This window comes from Corvus moneduloides, chromosome 6 (assembly GCF_009650955.1).
Source record: "Corvus moneduloides isolate bCorMon1 chromosome 6, bCorMon1.pri, whole genome shotgun sequence".
In the NCBI taxonomy this organism is placed as follows: domain Eukaryota; kingdom Metazoa; phylum Chordata; class Aves; order Passeriformes; family Corvidae; genus Corvus; species Corvus moneduloides.
Window position 1 is genome coordinate 58,013,204 of NC_045481.1, and position 15,670 is coordinate 58,028,873.

At 34.1% G+C, this 15,670-nt stretch overlaps 1 protein-coding gene across 2 annotated transcripts in view; it reads right to left on the reverse strand.

The window, feature by feature from the left end:
• METTL15 (methyltransferase like 15) overlaps window positions 1–15,670 on the reverse strand; it is a 99,050-nt gene that overhangs the window by 56,710 nt on the left and 26,670 nt on the right. For both annotated transcript variants that reach the window (XM_032111745.1, XM_032111746.1), the window contains one exon: window positions 1,714–1,850. In XM_032111745.1, the coding sequence (XP_031967636.1) occupies window positions 1,714–1,850 (137 nt within the window). The remainder of the gene's footprint in view (window positions 1–1,713; window positions 1,851–15,670) is intronic.

Consider the following 15,670-nt stretch of genomic DNA (forward strand, 5'->3'; position numbering starts at 1 on the left):
CACTTCATTCTAAGGATAACTTGCATCTGTAAAGGTAGACACTACCATCAAAAATAAGAACTGAGGCCTCCTTTGTCTATTAAACCATAATAAGTTACATCAACTGCTATACAAAGTTCATCTTTTCACAAACCTAAGCAAGCAGAAAATTACGGATGCTGATCATTGGCAGAAGAGCATCCAGCACTTGTAAAATCTCTTAGTCTATTTGGAAAATAAACTTTCCACATCCAGGTTTGCATAGGATACTTTACAGATAGACTTATATTGAGTCAGAGGACTGTTCATTGTTGCCTTACGTTGTGTGAATGTTTCTAAAAGACTGGGTTCTTTCTATGACACAAAGAACAGAAGACTTTACACCTCCCATGACATTTGGCAGAACATGTTTGCAGGCTTAGTTTAAAAGAAAATGGACTTCCCTTGACAAAATTCTCCACAGCACTCTGTCAAAAAGAGCATTCTCTGGAGAGAGAGAGAGGAATTCCACAAATTTGTAAGTATATATCGCATGTCACTTCAGCCCAAAAAGAGCTGAAAATTTAGAGAAATACATGTAAGTGGTCTTGCAGAATAGGATGATTAGAAACTGAGCTATGCTGTCTTGACACATGCATGCATTTCTCCCACTGGGCCTCTGTCAAACACATGTGAAGAAAGGAATGCACAGCTTAGCCTTTTATCTTAGAAAAGTTGAGGAACACCTTCTGCATTGCTTAAAGAGTACTGCTGCCTTAGAACTTCTTTTTATGTGGGAAAACATGACTGAACAACCAGGTGTTTTTATCTGCCTCTTCCAGATTTCTTCTTACTGGAAATATTTGCTTTTCTTCATGCTAAAGCTCTTTTGAAATAAACAATGTTTTCAACCTGACAGTGAGTATTCTCTCTTTACTACCATACATAAATTTCTTAAGTCTTGATTACTTCCTATTATTTAATTTTGTATCTACATATTTTCACTTCTTGGTCAGATCTGAAAATTTGACTTTCTGAAAAGCTCATATTCAACTCTTTATATTGCACACTTTTGCATGAATGCATTGATGTTCTGACTGAGTTCTTTCTTGAATTAAGTAAAGGAACAAGAACTATGCATAACTAAAAAAGATGTAAAAAATTTGCATTTAGCATTTGTTCATTTAGCAAATTCAGCACTCTTATTTAAAACAAAAATCGAAGCATAAGCTATACACAGAAATCATAACTTATTAAATTGTTCAGTAGTTTTTGAAGCCAGTGGCAAAGTACTTAGCAAACCTAATACTGAATTACAATTATTTTGGGGTTTTTAAAATTAAAATATTCATAATCCATATTTAAATGACCTAATTATTTTAAAACATATTATTCCATCATTTTTGTGAAATATTTACCACAAAGATAAGTTTTTGTACTACTTTGCAATCAGAATCATCTCAAGGCAAGCAGAACACATCAATCTTTCAAAATCTATTTTTAAATATAAAATTAGCCTCTTGATGCATGCTTAAAATTAAAACTACAAAATACACATTTAACTCCAAAAACCTAAGAAGAAGCTGCATGCAAATACTCAAACAAATCGAATTGGATCTCTTATTTACAGGGTACATGCAGCATAGAATGCTATTCTACAATATGCTATTAAAACCAATAAAAATATATTACATTACGTATAAAATACCGAAGTATCAATCTTAACCATATATAAGACAGGAGAAGACAACTTACGGGTAGGATTCTGAAAGCTGCTGAGCTATTTTGTAAGCTGTGGGATCCCTGTCTAGTGCATACACCGTGATGTCGCTGGCTTTCTCTAAAAGAGCTGCTGTGTGGCCTCCAGCTCCAAACGTCATATCGAGGAAGCGCTGTTGAGTGAAAACACAAACACCTTTTATCTTAGAGCAGTGATAAACTGATGGTTGATTTAAAACTTATTTTGATAATCTCCCTAATATACTAGAGGAAAATATACCATTGCCTTTTTGGAAATATTTTTGTATTTTGTGCAGAATTGAAATTGTGTCAGAATAATCTTTTGCCAAAAAAAAAAAAACCAACAAAAAAAACCCCCAAAAAAACCAAACACCCACAAACAAAAAAATAAAAACACCCAACCAAACAATACCAAAACAAAAAAAAAGCCTTCTCTCTCGTACCTGGGAAGGGTGACTGTGACATCAAACTTCATATTGAGATAAAGTGAATGGAAAAGGCTGCTAACTCCCAGCCACATCATGGAAGAGAATGTCTGGAGCAAACAGTTTGCCTGCAAAGATGGGAGTCTAGGGAACTGGTGAGCAAGTTCCAACTGGTCCCAGCTCGAGAAAGAAAGGAAGAAGAAAGGCAGCTGAGATAAGACTCTGGAAAGGTGAACACTGCTCTCCTGACAGCTCTGCAGTTTCTGTAGATTCATTCTAGAGAAGTTTCTATAGTCAGTGTCCATCTGACCAACAGGCTGACCAGGAGGCTTTGCTCCTGAGACCTTCCAAAGAAACAGTGACTTGGGACACAGTCAGCCACCTTGAACCAAGACAGGCTGGGCTATGTAAGTCTAAGGGGAGAAGATTAGTAGAACTTAATGCTGTTTTAAGTCTTCTTTCACCTACAAAAGAGCAGTAGTGTTTCTAGAAGCTGCCATATGCCCCTTCTTCCTTTGGCCTAACAACACCGGTACTTGACTGATTAAAAGTCAGGAACTATTTTTGTTGACAGAAATAACTGGCTCGTCACTTAGCAATGCAGTGGTTGTATGACCGCAATTCCACTCAGGAAATATTTTCTTTAAAAATTACTAAGTAAGTATCTATAATTCTATAGTCTAGCGAAAGCATACTGGAGCACAGAAAGAACAGGATTTTTATTGCTTTTATGACAATGTATCTAAACCAAACTAGAAATGTGACTTACTCTCCCACCTCGGTATTCCCGTAAGACTTTTCTCTCAGTTGATTGAACTGACCTCTGTTGACTGGGGAAACTCACGCTAAACTAGAAAAACAAATTCTCCAGATATTTCAATATTAATATCTGGGGGGGGGGGGGGAGGGGGGGGTCCCACTTCTCAAATTATTTTTTATGTGAAGCAGGTTTTGAAGACTACTTATCAGCTACAATCATATTAAATAGAAATTAATATGACCTAAACTTATTCTCACAAATTATACACCCAAAGGATAAGCACATTTTAAGTGAAATTTTCCAATTTAACTCTTGAAAGAACTAAGATTCAACCACAAATTCCTTTGGATAAGAACAGAAATTCAAAGGCAATGAAGAGCCAAACATTTTTCCAGAAACATATTTTAGAAAACATAAAGACTTACATATGGAAATCCCATAATAATAATAATAATATTATGATAATACTTATGAGACTAATAATATAACTCTACTGAGGCTAAAAGTAAGAGCAAATTATGATCTTCTAAGATCTTTAGGCTGCATTATTCAACACAATTTCTTTGTGCTATACTATCATGTTTCCTAAGCTTATGCTCTAGAAGGAAAAACTTCCTACAGTGTTTTACAAAGTTAATGAAGGAAACAAAATTTAGTTGGGTGATCACCCAATATTAAATTGCATCACTCCTATGAAGAAATAAAGCACTGACCCAGAGTTTTTTGTAAGCAATATCTATAAGACAAAACTATGTTACAGAGGACATACCATCCATACTATATAAATGCTCCCACAACCTATTTAAGCATTCTGATTTATCTTCTGCCATAACAAAAACAAAAGTATACTCATTGAACCCAATTTATAAACACAAAACTGAAACAGTTAAAAAATGTGGTTGTTTCTTTAATGCAACTGAACATAAGAATTTAGCTAGAGTTTGAACATACTTGCATATGCTAAAAATTCTAAGCATTTTCTCTATAAGTTCTCACATACCACTAAGATTCAGAGAAGCTCTCTTATGACAAAGGTTCCAATCAGTTTGGGCTTTCTTTGCACTGTACTGTTACTTCTACTACACCCGTAAAAATCCAATACTGGCTGTTGAAAGGGATATTAAACTAATTAGCGACTTTTTAATTATCTCTCTTCAATGAAAATTATTAATATAAAAATGTAATTGTTAACTCTGCATTTAGCTTAGAAAATTGCAAAAATGAACATGAGTTCTAGAAAATATACAAATTCTCTTAAATTACTCTTAAAATTTCCAAGGTAAATCTGATATGCTTTGATTTCCACTCAAGTTATTTCCATTTAATCCTTACCAGAAGTAATGTACATAAGCAATAAAGAGACCTCCAACTTTTAAATTCTAATTCTGTAGGGAAATCCATTTAGAAAAATCCCTTCAGAAATATGTGGAGGAACAACAGAAAATTAAAACCACCTTTTTATTTTTTTTGTATAGGATTAACCCACTCAGAAATGCACTCAAAAAACTTAGTCACAACAGTCCCAAGTGTAATTTAGGATTGCACTTATTCTGCAGCAACACATTAGAATCAAAACCAATCTAAATTACATCATAATTCCTCTTGGAAAAAAAAAGTTTAATCAGCATGAGTCACGTCTTCATGGTTAGGTTTGGTTGTTTTGTTTAAAAAAACAAACAAATGCTCTTATTCTTTATCATAGCTAGAAAACTAGGAAGAAAATTTTCAAAAACATCAATATTATCTTTCCTAAAACAGACCTACAGTGTTGGCAGAAAGAGTCACAGAAGGTATAGAAGTGTCAGAAGAGCTACTTCGATCTTTAAAATAAAATACTTTGGAATAATAATTTCATTCCACTTAAACTCACTAGTAACATTAATTTCCAGGAAATAGTCTTTTCCCACTAATATGTTTAACTACTGGTTTATTTCTTGCATGTCTGTCTTCTAAACATCTAACTCTTCTTTGGTCATCTCCAGAAAGTATTGAACAGATTTGATCCTTCTTTCACCAACACTTCTATACCACAGAGAAAGTCCTTTGTTTCATCACGTTTGAACGGCAGAATATGAAAAGATAAATTAGGTACCTTTTTGGCCAAATCTCCAGACAATTTTGATTTTTTTAAGCAATATGTAATACTGGGGGTTTTTTTCCAGATGAATTTTTGAAGATCTTATAGCTCATTCAAGAATACTTATATTTTGTTTAACAGTCTCACCTTTCCTCACAGATATCTGCTTCTGCTTTCATTCATTTTAAATTTGATAAACTTTAAGCTTGATAAGCCCTTTATACATGCTGAATATTAATGAACCATACAGAAGATCTTGAAAATACTAGCAATGCAAAGTAGAGAAGAGAAGGATAGGAGTCATTGTACCATGACACAGTGACAAACTCTCAAAATCTGACAGCATTGAAAAGCTTTAGTTAAGAATCCATGCAAGCACCTGTGAATGAACACATGCCCACTGAATTCCACTGCCCTTTCTGAAAGAACCAACAAAAACCAGCCAAACCTTTAAGCAACAGTAGACATGATCTTTAACCAAAGGGCACTAGATACAAGAGGATACAGCTTGGATTCAATCCACATTCAGTTTCTCATAATCTAGCTGTTCCACTCAGAAGCCACTCTTTGTATCCAGAACCTAAAAAAAACAGCTATCACCTTAAGTTATCAAATAGAATGGTTATGATATTAACATGACCATTTTGGAGCATTGATCAGATTTGAAATTAATCACTATAGTATCCTGCTTCATAATATGCTTCTTATATATTCCATCCATCTTTCATGCCTGAAATAAAAGATGCTTCATTTTTTCTTCCTCTTTCTCTCTTGCCTACTAGTTTTTAATCAAATAAAATTAAACTACATTTTATCCTCCTGGTCCTATAAATACTGGAAAAGATTATTACATGAATTTCTCCTGCAGTGACTCACCATTCCATTGCTAAGTTATGACAGTCCCATCAGAGTCCCCTTGGGAATTTTATAATCAGTTTGTGACTGTACATTTTAGAAACAATTTGGCTCTTTCATGACATACAGATAACAACAAACATTTCACAGCTTTCATTTTACAACTAGCTCTAGTATAGTTATAGAAATACAAAGAGTTTACCATTTTACTATACAAAACTTTTTACTGAAAAGCTCTAATAATAAATACCTTTTAAGTATTTCATTTTACTATGACTGATCTGTAATTCCTCTAGTGATTATGTTCCACATGTAATAAAGTTTACTCCACAATGCTTAATAGCCTTTGTGATTATTTTTCCTTTGCTGTGTAACAAAATGAGATTGCAGAACTTACACAAAATTGAAACTCAAACGTGACATACATAAATTGAAACTACATAATACTTATTTAAAAAAACTTACTATTTCAGTATTTTCCACTCTGCTCTTTCTATCTTTTTAAAGGCAAGAACTTTATACCCTTTTTAAAGTAATTTGATCCCTTAGATGCACAACTTTATTTTCCCCTACTAACCTTAATTATTTCAAGCGCTCCATCAGACGATCTTTCAAAAAACATTTTTTCTTCCTCTCACAACCCTGACATTGTCTGAAAGAGTACTTCAACATATTGGACAACAACATCTCAAAGAGACTTTGGTAAATTGCACTAAATATCTAAGACATACTGAGTTAGAATATAGGACATGAAGTCTTATGCCAAACAATCTGCTATCCTGGGTATCAGTACTTCATGAGCAGTCCCTCTCTTTTCCACTGTCGACCATGTGACAAACTCCTGCCATTTACCTTTTTTTTTAGACAAATTGTATAGCCTTGTTCACACTTACACAATACCAAAAGATCATTAATACATTATGATAAACTAGCACACAAGGCATTTGCCACAGCTCTTTCCAACAGGTAACATTAATTTCTTGTAAAAACAGAAAGCCTGTTATTCCCCAAAAAGTGACCTTGCACTGCATAATTATTTATTCAATCCCCAGTCCTGTTTATCCACTTTTTCTACTAAAGAAAAAAAACAAATTAAAAATCTGAATTGACAATGACCATCTCACCTGCTTTCAGCAAGTGTAATCACCTAAACCATCTTACCTCCAAGTTCTCTGATTAAAAATAAAATAAATAAAAATCAACTTCAAAACAACCTTCCTGGGAAAATGCCTTTCCTTCCTCCAGTCCTGTTTCACGCTTCCTTCAATGATTTAACACACAACCACAGAAGAGACAACTGTACAACTATTCCCCTCTGATACTCTTATATCCTGTTGTTGGCATTTGTCCCCTTTTTGTCTAAAGAAATGTTTCATTGAATGGCAGCCATTCACGTATAGTGAGTAGAAGATTTTGCAGTACTCCTCCCAAATTAAACGCTCATAAGAATCACCAGACTTAGAAGGTAATGAAGACAGCTATCATGTCATGGAAAGATAAACTGACACGACATAAATTATAGTGCATGACCTCTATATAATGTAAAACTCATTAAATTTTGCCATTTGCAGTATTATGTATCAAAATTGGTCCAGGTATAGTTTTCAGAGGAGAACCTTACTCCAAGTTTACTTAATAGCCAAAAAAAGGAAAAAGAATCCTACCTAATCAGTTACCTCTTTTACCTAACGGGAAAGACATACTTCCTGAGTTGCAAAAAAACAAGTAATGCTGTTTTCAGAATAGAAAACAATATGAATGTTAAGTTTAAAACATGAGCAGAAGAACAGCAAAAAATATGAATACCAAGTTTAAAATACGAGCAGAAGAAAAATTAACTTGCAAAAACTACACACTTTGCCAGTATCGTATCAATACTATATACAACATTTTAACAGTGAGACATGCCTGATGGAGGACTTTCCACTCAAAACTGGGTTTCACAAATGATAAACTAGAACTTTCCTGTGGGAGAAAGGAAATATATCCACAAACCCTGCTGCAACAGCCAGGAACACAGCCCCAGTACCTCACCATTCACATTTCATCTTCCAGAAGAAAAAACAAGAGTTACAAAGAATGACCATTATGAAATCAGTATCTTTTCAGTTTTATCAATTATGAAATTAGAATATTTTCAAGAAACTTGCATAACATCTTTGTTTTGAAAATGGTACTCTTTCCACTTTTTACAGGCTTGAAAAAAAACCCAAAACCAGAATACCGATTTATTTAAAACATACTACAAAGAAAAACTGAAGAACAGCTATCCAGCATCCAACCTATGCTGCCTAATTTTTAGCTCGCTAGAAGAAAAGGAAACACCTGGAAACTAGTTCCTGAAGGAAGAAAAATAAAATGGAGACTCTTTCATGCAATTGACATTCATGCAAATGTCAAAGTAACAATATTTTTTCTTGGAGTATTATTATACTGAATAGTCTAACAAAAGTATGTTCACAAAAATGAATGGTACATGATGAGGGCAATGGTTACATGATGAGAGAAATAGGTTCTGTAATATTTCTGTAATATTAAAGCCACCATCAACTAGTGTATTCCAAGCCAATCAAAGCTAGGTCAAAGGGCTTCTCTCTGCTTTTACTGATCTTTCTCAGTGGGATGTCAAGCCAACATTTTTCGCAGTAACAGATTTTTCATACTTGAAATGAGAGCTAGTGTATGCTTGTAAATGCAAAGAAGGTCAAACAACTAGGATGTTTGTTAAGGCTAACAGTAAATATTTATTACTGCATTGCCAGGCACTGTTGGTCCGTATCAAAGTATTTACTCTTATTTTATTTGTATCTTTTCCATCTCTTTGTGGAAAAAAGTCCTGAGAACAGAAAAGTAATAGAAACAAAATAATCAAAACATTGAAAGATGCTTTTTGCTACTTCATTCTTCTGGTGTGTCTACGATGAGTCATGTTCTCTAAACTTGTTGTCTGAATTTCCTTGTTATTCACAACAGAAATTGTTCATTGTCACAACACAACTTGTTTTCCACTCTGCTTTACTTTTCAAATATCAACTCTAAGTGCAATAAAATATATCTGACCTCTTAATCAAACACCTTGAATTTTCTACAGCTTACCATTTTAAGACAGTCAACTATTTAATATACACTAAGTATAACATGCTGAATTGAAATGGGGAGTAGTGACAACAAATTCTACAGGAGTCTTTTTCTAGCAGTGACTTTTCCAAGAAATAGCTGGTCTGCTTTATCCTTTTATTACCACATCTTTCACAACTAATCACTGCAAAGGTATGAATAGAGACATTTTAAAAATAGTTATTGTTGTCAGTGTTTCTTGAACAAAGCACACAGACCATTGTTTGGGCACATATTTTAAAGTCCGCTTTAGCTCCTTAGTAATTTATTTTCCTTCTGCAAAGCTCAAAATTGAAAATTAATGTTCAGTGCTGGCCTTTGTTAAAACCAACCTCACTGAACCTATAGCTTCAATAAACACAGAGAGAAAATTAATCAGAAGGACAAATGAAATCTATAATCTTTTCCTTCTAAGAGGAAGGAAAAACATATGCAAACTTCAGCTTATTTTCTTCCAATCATCTAAATACAGGGATTGTGTTAAAAAACAACATGAAACAGAACTTATACTACAGGGAACTTCCAATCCTATTCCAGCCAACAGGCCAGACTTATAATACCCAAAATCCTAAACAGGCATCTGGTAGGAGATAGTGGCAAACACTTCTTTAAGAAGGCAACCCTCCCAAAACCACAGCTCACTCCACAACCAGTCTCCACACAGAATTACAGATGTTAAGACTGGTATGCATGGAGAACAAAGGGAAACCTCTGGGAGCAAATACACCAATTCTGACCCCACGAGACTATCAATAAGAACACAGCTAGTGCACACATAAATTCATACACATGTACAAAATCTTACTAGCAGAAAGAACTACCATTTGAAAAAGTTTGTGCTTAAAAAACCAAACTTATCAAGCTAGAACTGTTCTGATCTGCTGCCTCCTTCTTCCCAGATAGCAGTAGTAATTAATGACAATAAATACGCCTCATGATATTCTGACTAGTTTTCTGAATTTCAACAGAAGACCAATTACAACTTCAGTGGATGAGCAAAGGCTTTTCATCCTAGAACGCATCTGGTCTATATGGCAGAAGACAGGAAAAATGTTCTGTTGCTTTGAAATCCATAATACTTACCCAAATTAAGTTACTAACATTTCATTCAGGCCTTTCTAATAGCTATTCTGACATTCTTTGGGATACAGCCAAAAGGTACAAGGATTTGCATGTTGTTGAGGTTTTTCTTTAATTCCACTTCTTTATTACTTCATCAAAATGCTTTGAATTTACCATGATGCACCTTAAAAACCAGGAATCTATGGAGATATTGAAGTGCTTTAAGATAAATGTCCAAGTGGATGGAGAAACAAAAATGTTTTCAGAAAAAAACTTCCCATGTTGCAACATGCAGCAACATATTACATTATAATTTAGGAACAGAAAAATATTATTATTTTCTTTTTTAATACTATTTTTAATGCACAAGGAGATTACATATATATAGTTCAGTTCAGTACATGCAAACCCATGAACACTAAAAAAATGGTGTTCAGTAACTTTAAATACTATGTAAAGATACAACTAGCTTTCTATATCAACAAAGTAGACTAAGCTATTTAGTCCAAATTAATTTACAATCTCCAAAAACTGAAGTTAATGCTTTTCACTATCATTAAACTGTATATACATGCATCATATGCATCATATGTACAATGAAAATCAATTCAAGCTGCAGAAGCTGGACAACCAAGTACCATGGAGCTCTAAAACTTATTTTGCCCCACTGCCTTAACATGGCAAGGTGTTAGTTCCACGTGACAGGAGAAATGGGTGTTAATGTCTTCACAAATGAGTTGATCGGAAAGGACCAATCGGGCCCTGGGAGAGTGCGTGTGGGGGTCTTTACGAACACCAAGCTGAGCACATTCGTTGCATAGTCCAGCACAGTGAATTTCTGAACTTTAGAGGAAAAGTGCGCAGGGTGGGCTGAAAGCTCATTTAATGGTCATACAATGCACGATGTGGGGAGGATACATGTTCAAGGAGGAATATCTGGTAGGCAATTTGGGAAGGCTTCGCCTTCCTAGTCCCTCAGCCAATGAGGAAAGGAGGAGGGCAACATGCAGCCGGGAGTTTAGGATTAAAGGAGGCTGCATCCTCCAAAACCTCGAGAGAGATCTCACAAGGTTATGGCCTAGTGGACACTCTCTTTTTATTCGAATAAAGTTGATTCTTGCAAGACTCCTCTGTCTCCTTTGTGGATGCTGGCCTTTCACAGTGTGATTTCCCACACACACATAAGTCAGTTAAGCTATTTCTGGGACCAAGGTGATTTAAAGCATTCTCACACTACCAAAACCCTATACCTGCTATAGAAAATGTTTTTCAATTAACAGATAATATAATGTTTCTGAGATGATGTTATGCTCTAAAGCAGATATTTTCATAAAAAAACTGAATGAAAGGAAAAAAACCTGTTCCGTAGCAAAGTATTTTAAAAGAAAGCAGAAGTGTCAGGTTTATGTATTTTCACCCTAATATCTGATCTAAACCTCATTTGCTGCTGAAATTGTTCACCAACAAAATAAACAGTACATTTCTCCAGTCGCTGTTTTACCAAGAACCAGCGAGAAACGACACAATCCAAATCCAAGGAGAAAAGGAATTATTATTTACACGCTAGGTCATGTATCTTTGTACGGGAGAGAGAATGATACGATTGGTCGCTTGACCAGCCACCCCCTAGAGAGATTGGCTGACGTTCTCTAACACCCATTCAAAATATTTTTTCCAGAGTACCAAAACAAGGCTGGAAAACAAACCCAGGTGCAAAATACAGAATTAGTTTACAAAACCATCTTTCACTCTTTCTCAGCTAAAGCATGAGAAAGAAGAACTTCACAAAGTGCTTCAGCAGCTGTTTTTCTCAGCTAGCTGTATGAGAAAGAAACTTCGTAAAATGCAAAGGCAGCTGGAAAATTCCTCTGCTCCTGCTTTTTAGCACCCACAATCTCCTACCCTCTTTCTCCAGATCACCTCCAAGGCATGCACAATTCAAGCCTACAATCAAGATTTCCACAAACTGTTGATTTTAAATCAAATTATGTCAGTATAGATTATCCCCTGGAGCTCTCTGACATGACAAACATGTTAAAAGTATTGTTTAGACATCCTGAAAACAGTAATTGAAAAGGCAAGTTTTTTACATTGAAGAAAAAAATTTCTCCTAAACACTTACCATGCATTCAACATTTGCATTTCTTACAGGACTATATATGCACTACATATCATTCTGTCGGTAATTTCCCACTAAAGCAGACAATCATCATTTCATCTTCTTTCCTAAATGGACTGAGCTTTTTTTAAAGAAATTTTACTATCAGTAAAATTTCAAAGTACAGCAAAACATATGAGTCTAAAAGATACTATGTGAGATATCTACAGAAAATCTTCGTTCTGCAGCTCATCACTTTTGAAGCCACATGTCTTGGAGCAGTTTGGACAGATCATGACCAAATATACCAGAAAAGAAAAAAAAAATTTAGGACTGTCCTTTCTTAACACATGTTCTGAACAACACAGACCAGAAAATTATAAAAACCAACAGAAAGCTAAATTTTAATTGTGTAATAATTTTGAAGGCACTTCTAAGGTATAACTTTGTCAGAGATAAAAAGGAAATAATTCCAAATCTCCTTACACAGAATCTATTTCGGGCATCATTTTGCATTTTAAGTTGCTTACAATTATTTCTGAACAAACTATGATGGTCATTGTGTGCAGCAAATGTACAAAAGGAACTTTGAACCGTTCCCCTTAGGTCGCTGTGAACATATTTAAATAACAATAAAAATAAAAAGCACATCTTTAAAACTTATGTAAATGAACATTTATAAACCAAAAAAAACCCAACCAAACCTATTAATTGCAGTGCCAGTGCAAAGTCACACACAGGTAAAGTCACTTACACCAGCTCAGTTACATCAAACAATCCAAAAGGTCGGTGTTGACATTGGAACATCTTATTATGGTAACAAACAATCTATTTAAAAGACACTAATGGAAGTAGGATCACTTTTCGTCTGAAAGACATATGGAGTCTTTTTTCTGTCAACTGAAGTTCATGGCTGGACTCAGCTTACAACTCTGATCGGACTAACACGCTTAAAACCCTACAGTGTGTAGAAATCTCACAAACATTCTCCTGTCAATAGCTAAAAGTTATTTTTGTAACATTATAAATAATACTTATTGATAGCAGTCCTTTCTTCTAATTGTACTTTTATAGGAAAATAACAATGCAAATATATGCTCAATTTATTTTGAGCATACCAGAGTAATGAAATAAAACCCAATCAATTAAAAAAAACCAAAAACCAATCACAAACAAACAAACAAAAAAACACAATCAAAATCCACAGCCCTCTCCAGAAGAATAAAATCTCCTTGAAAAATTATGTATTTTTATTGCCCATATTTGGCTGAAGTGTAAATCCAAGATCATAAGTTATACAAAGTTATCAATTCAATTACAGTATGAATGAAAGTTGCTGTTAAAAGTAATTTACTCTTAATATCAAAAAAATCTACTCATCCAAACATTTTAAACACTTTTCTCGTAGTAATATTATTTCACTTAATGTTCCTTACTCATTAAGTAATTGCTATTAAAAAAAAAAAAATCAGAAAACCACAACAGATTTTCAAATAAATTTCAAACAGATTATTCTTCTACAAGAGAAAGTCAAAAGGGAGTCATCTGGGAATAATCTCCAATTTGATTTTAACATCATTCATGCAATAACATTATTATCTGTTTTTCCAGTAACCAACTCGGCAAATTCTCATCTCTCCTTCTCTCTCTACCTAATTTCATTCTTTGTAACTCATATGCAAACATACTAAAAACTCTGAATCTCACTATCCAAAGGTGAAAGTATCATACATGCAGAAACCCAAAGTAACATGGCATTTGTCATCTTTTTGGAAATGTTAGCCTCCAAACAACATGAAGTACCATGTTTTCTTTGAAGTATGCAACAGAAGTCCCATTTCATAAGAAAGTTATCATGTAATTGAAGTCTTTGTCATAATACGAATTCAGAAAGGACCATGATATTTGTCTTTGGCAAGACCAAGTATAAAATGGCAAGGGAAGAAGAGACTGCTACCAAGAATGCAGGTTACATTAGTCCTCTTTTCAAAAAATTAATACATGGTAGAATTCAGCCATGTATTTATGAAATAACAAAAAATATTTTCAAATACTTGGTTTTTTTCTTTTACATTAAAATACCTCAAAAAATTTACAATTACTTAATTTTTTTTTTTCAATTTTATAGGGTATTTTACAGCAATTGTTTGCCACATTGTAAAAAAACCCTATGACTACTCATAAAGTAACACTCTAACTGTAGCTAAACACAGTCACACTCTAAAACAAGTAGCAACATAGTTCATTTTTCAGTATTTAGAAATGCAAATCTTCATCAAGACAGAAGATTTAATGACCTCCAATACACCGTAACTGGAGATGTTCATATTCTCATCTAGTATGCAGATACAATACACTAATACATAATTAAAGAACAGGCAGTTACTGATTTATATTTATGTGAGATCAGCTTTACAAAAAGGAACATACTTCAGACTCACAGGCAATTAAAACCAGATTAATTTCCTACCACAAATATGAGTTCAAACTCCTAGTGAGAACAGCATGACTTGTAATTTACTTTTATACTCTTTATTACATTAATACAGCAATCAAAGCACAATACAGACCCTGAGAAAAACTGTCATTCACCACTGACAAAAAATAATGAGCATAAAGACCTTGTAGAACTATACAGTTTTCATATAATCTATTGATTAGAGAAGGCACCTACCCTTCAGAGCATAAAATCAAACACCAGGAATTCCCAGCCTCCTGTGGAAACTGTACAGGTGGTTCAATAGTAGAAGTCTTAGCAGCATGCAGTTATAATAATAAAATATCTTTAAAGTGTTGACATAAGTCAGTGAAAAAGAATGTGAATGCACAATCTGCAGTCTGAACAAGGGCCCCTTTACTTCCATTTTAAGGCAAAAACATTCTCAATTCTATCACCTGTGTACTTCAATATAGAATGCCAAGGTAGAAATCACAGAATACAATGGCATGACTTAACTATGCAAATTTTTGGAGTGGCGATTTTGTTTTTTTTAAAAATAAGATATTCAGCTGTTAATTACAAAAAGAATAAACAAGTAGATTAAGAACATAATAAATCACATTTTGCACTGAAGTTGTTGAACTAATTGGTTGCATTTCAACATGACAGTATAGATACTATCATACGCCAAAAGCTGGAAAGAGGCAACATACCAAACTTCACTTTCTGGTAATGCTTTGTTTACCAACAAAGTACTGCCTGTGGCAACATGTTACACAAGGAGGAGCTGGTTTGGCTCACCTCTGTTAGTTCTTAGCGGCTGAAACAAGAAGCATAGAGCAACTATGTCTAACTTAATTACACAGATTAGATAGAGACAGTTTTATTAACCAGTTCTAACACGGCATTGCTTGAAAACACAACAAACGGGCCCAATGATATTTAACATCCTACTGTAAAAAACTATTTTAAAAATCCCTACGAATACACAGAAAATAAGACAGCTTTTACTACAAAAAGAAAGAGTATAAATACAGTAAACTTCCTTACTCCCCTTTGTCTATTATTTATTGCCTGCAAACAAATTGTTTTACTCTCTTTTTTATAGTGATGCCTGTATGCCACAATCCTTTATTAG